This window comes from Emiliania huxleyi (assembly GCF_000372725.1).
Source record: "Emiliania huxleyi CCMP1516 unplaced genomic scaffold EMIHUscaffold_10311, whole genome shotgun sequence".
Taxonomy (NCBI): domain Eukaryota; phylum Haptophyta; order Isochrysidales; family Noelaerhabdaceae; genus Emiliania; species Emiliania huxleyi.
In genome coordinates, this window is record NW_005202226.1 from 1 (window position 1) to 1,112 (window position 1,112).

Below are 1,112 nucleotides of genomic sequence, written 5' to 3' on the forward strand. Positions count from 1 at the left end.
GGACGGAGGCGGAGGCGGCAAAGGAAACGGCGGCGGCGGCAGAGGCGGCGCGAGTGGTCGCGGAGGCGGCGACGGAGGCGGCGCGAGTGGAGGCGGAGGCGGCGACGGAGGCGGCGCGGACGGAGGCGGAGGCGGCGAAAGAAAAGGCAGCAGCGGCGACGGAGGCGGCGCGAGTGGAGGCGGAGGCAGCAACAGAAAAGGCGGCGGCGGCAGAGGCGGCGCGAGTGGAGGCGGAGGCGGCGACGGAGGCGGCGCGGACGGAGGCGGAGGCGGCAAAAGAAACGGCGGCGGCGGCAGAGGCGGCGCGAGTGGAGGCGGAGGCGGCGACGGAGGCGGCGCGAGTGGAGGCGGAGGCGGCGACGGAGGCGGCGCGGACGGAGGCGGAGGCGGCGAAAGAAAAGGCAGCAGCGGCGACGGAGGCGGCGCGAGTGGAGGCGGAGGCAGCAACAGAAAAGGCGGCGGCGGCAGAGGCGGCGCGAGTGGAGGCGGAGGCGGCGACGGAGGCGGCGCGGACGGAGGCGGAGGCGGCAAAAGAAACGGCGGCGGCGGCAGAGGCGGCGCGAGTGGAGGCGGAGGCGGCGACGGAGGCGGCGCGAGTGGAGGCGGAGGCGGCGACGGAGGCGGCGCGGGCGGAGGCGGAGGCGGCGAAAGAAAGGGCAGCAGCGGCGACGGAGGCGGCGCGAGTGGAGGCGGAGGCGGCGAAAGAAAAGGCGGCGGCGGCAGAGGCGGCGCGAGTGGAGGCGGAGGCGGCGGCAGAGGCGGCGCGGACGGAGGCGGAGGCGGCGAAAGAAAAGACGGCGGCGGCGGAGGCTGCGCGAGTGGAGGCGGAGGCGGCGACGGAGGCGGCGCGGACGGAGGCGGAGGCGGCGAAAGAAAAGGCGGCGGCGGCAGAGGCGGCGCGAGTGGAGGCGGAGGCGGCGACGGAGGCGGCGCGAGTGGAGGCGAAGGCGGCGACGGAGGCGGCGCGGGCGGAGGCGGAGGCAGCAAAACAAAAGGCGGCGGCGGCAGAGGCGGCGCGAGTGGAGGCGGAGGCGGCGACGGAGGCGGCGCGGGCGGATGCGGAGGCGGCGAAAGAAAAGACGGCGGCGGCAGAGGCGGCGCGAGTGGAGGCG

At 77.6% G+C, this 1,112-nt stretch overlaps 1 protein-coding gene across 1 annotated transcript; it reads left to right on the forward strand.

The window, feature by feature from the left end:
- Nucleotides 1-1,103, forward strand: EMIHUDRAFT_125523 (hypothetical protein; the record flags this gene model as incomplete). The annotated part of the gene is made up of 1 exon (XM_005793009.1): nucleotides 1-1,103. A coding segment is annotated over one exon (1,103 nt), but the record flags the coding sequence as incomplete, so codon positions are not given.
- Between the last annotated feature and the right edge of the window lie 9 nt (nucleotides 1,104-1,112).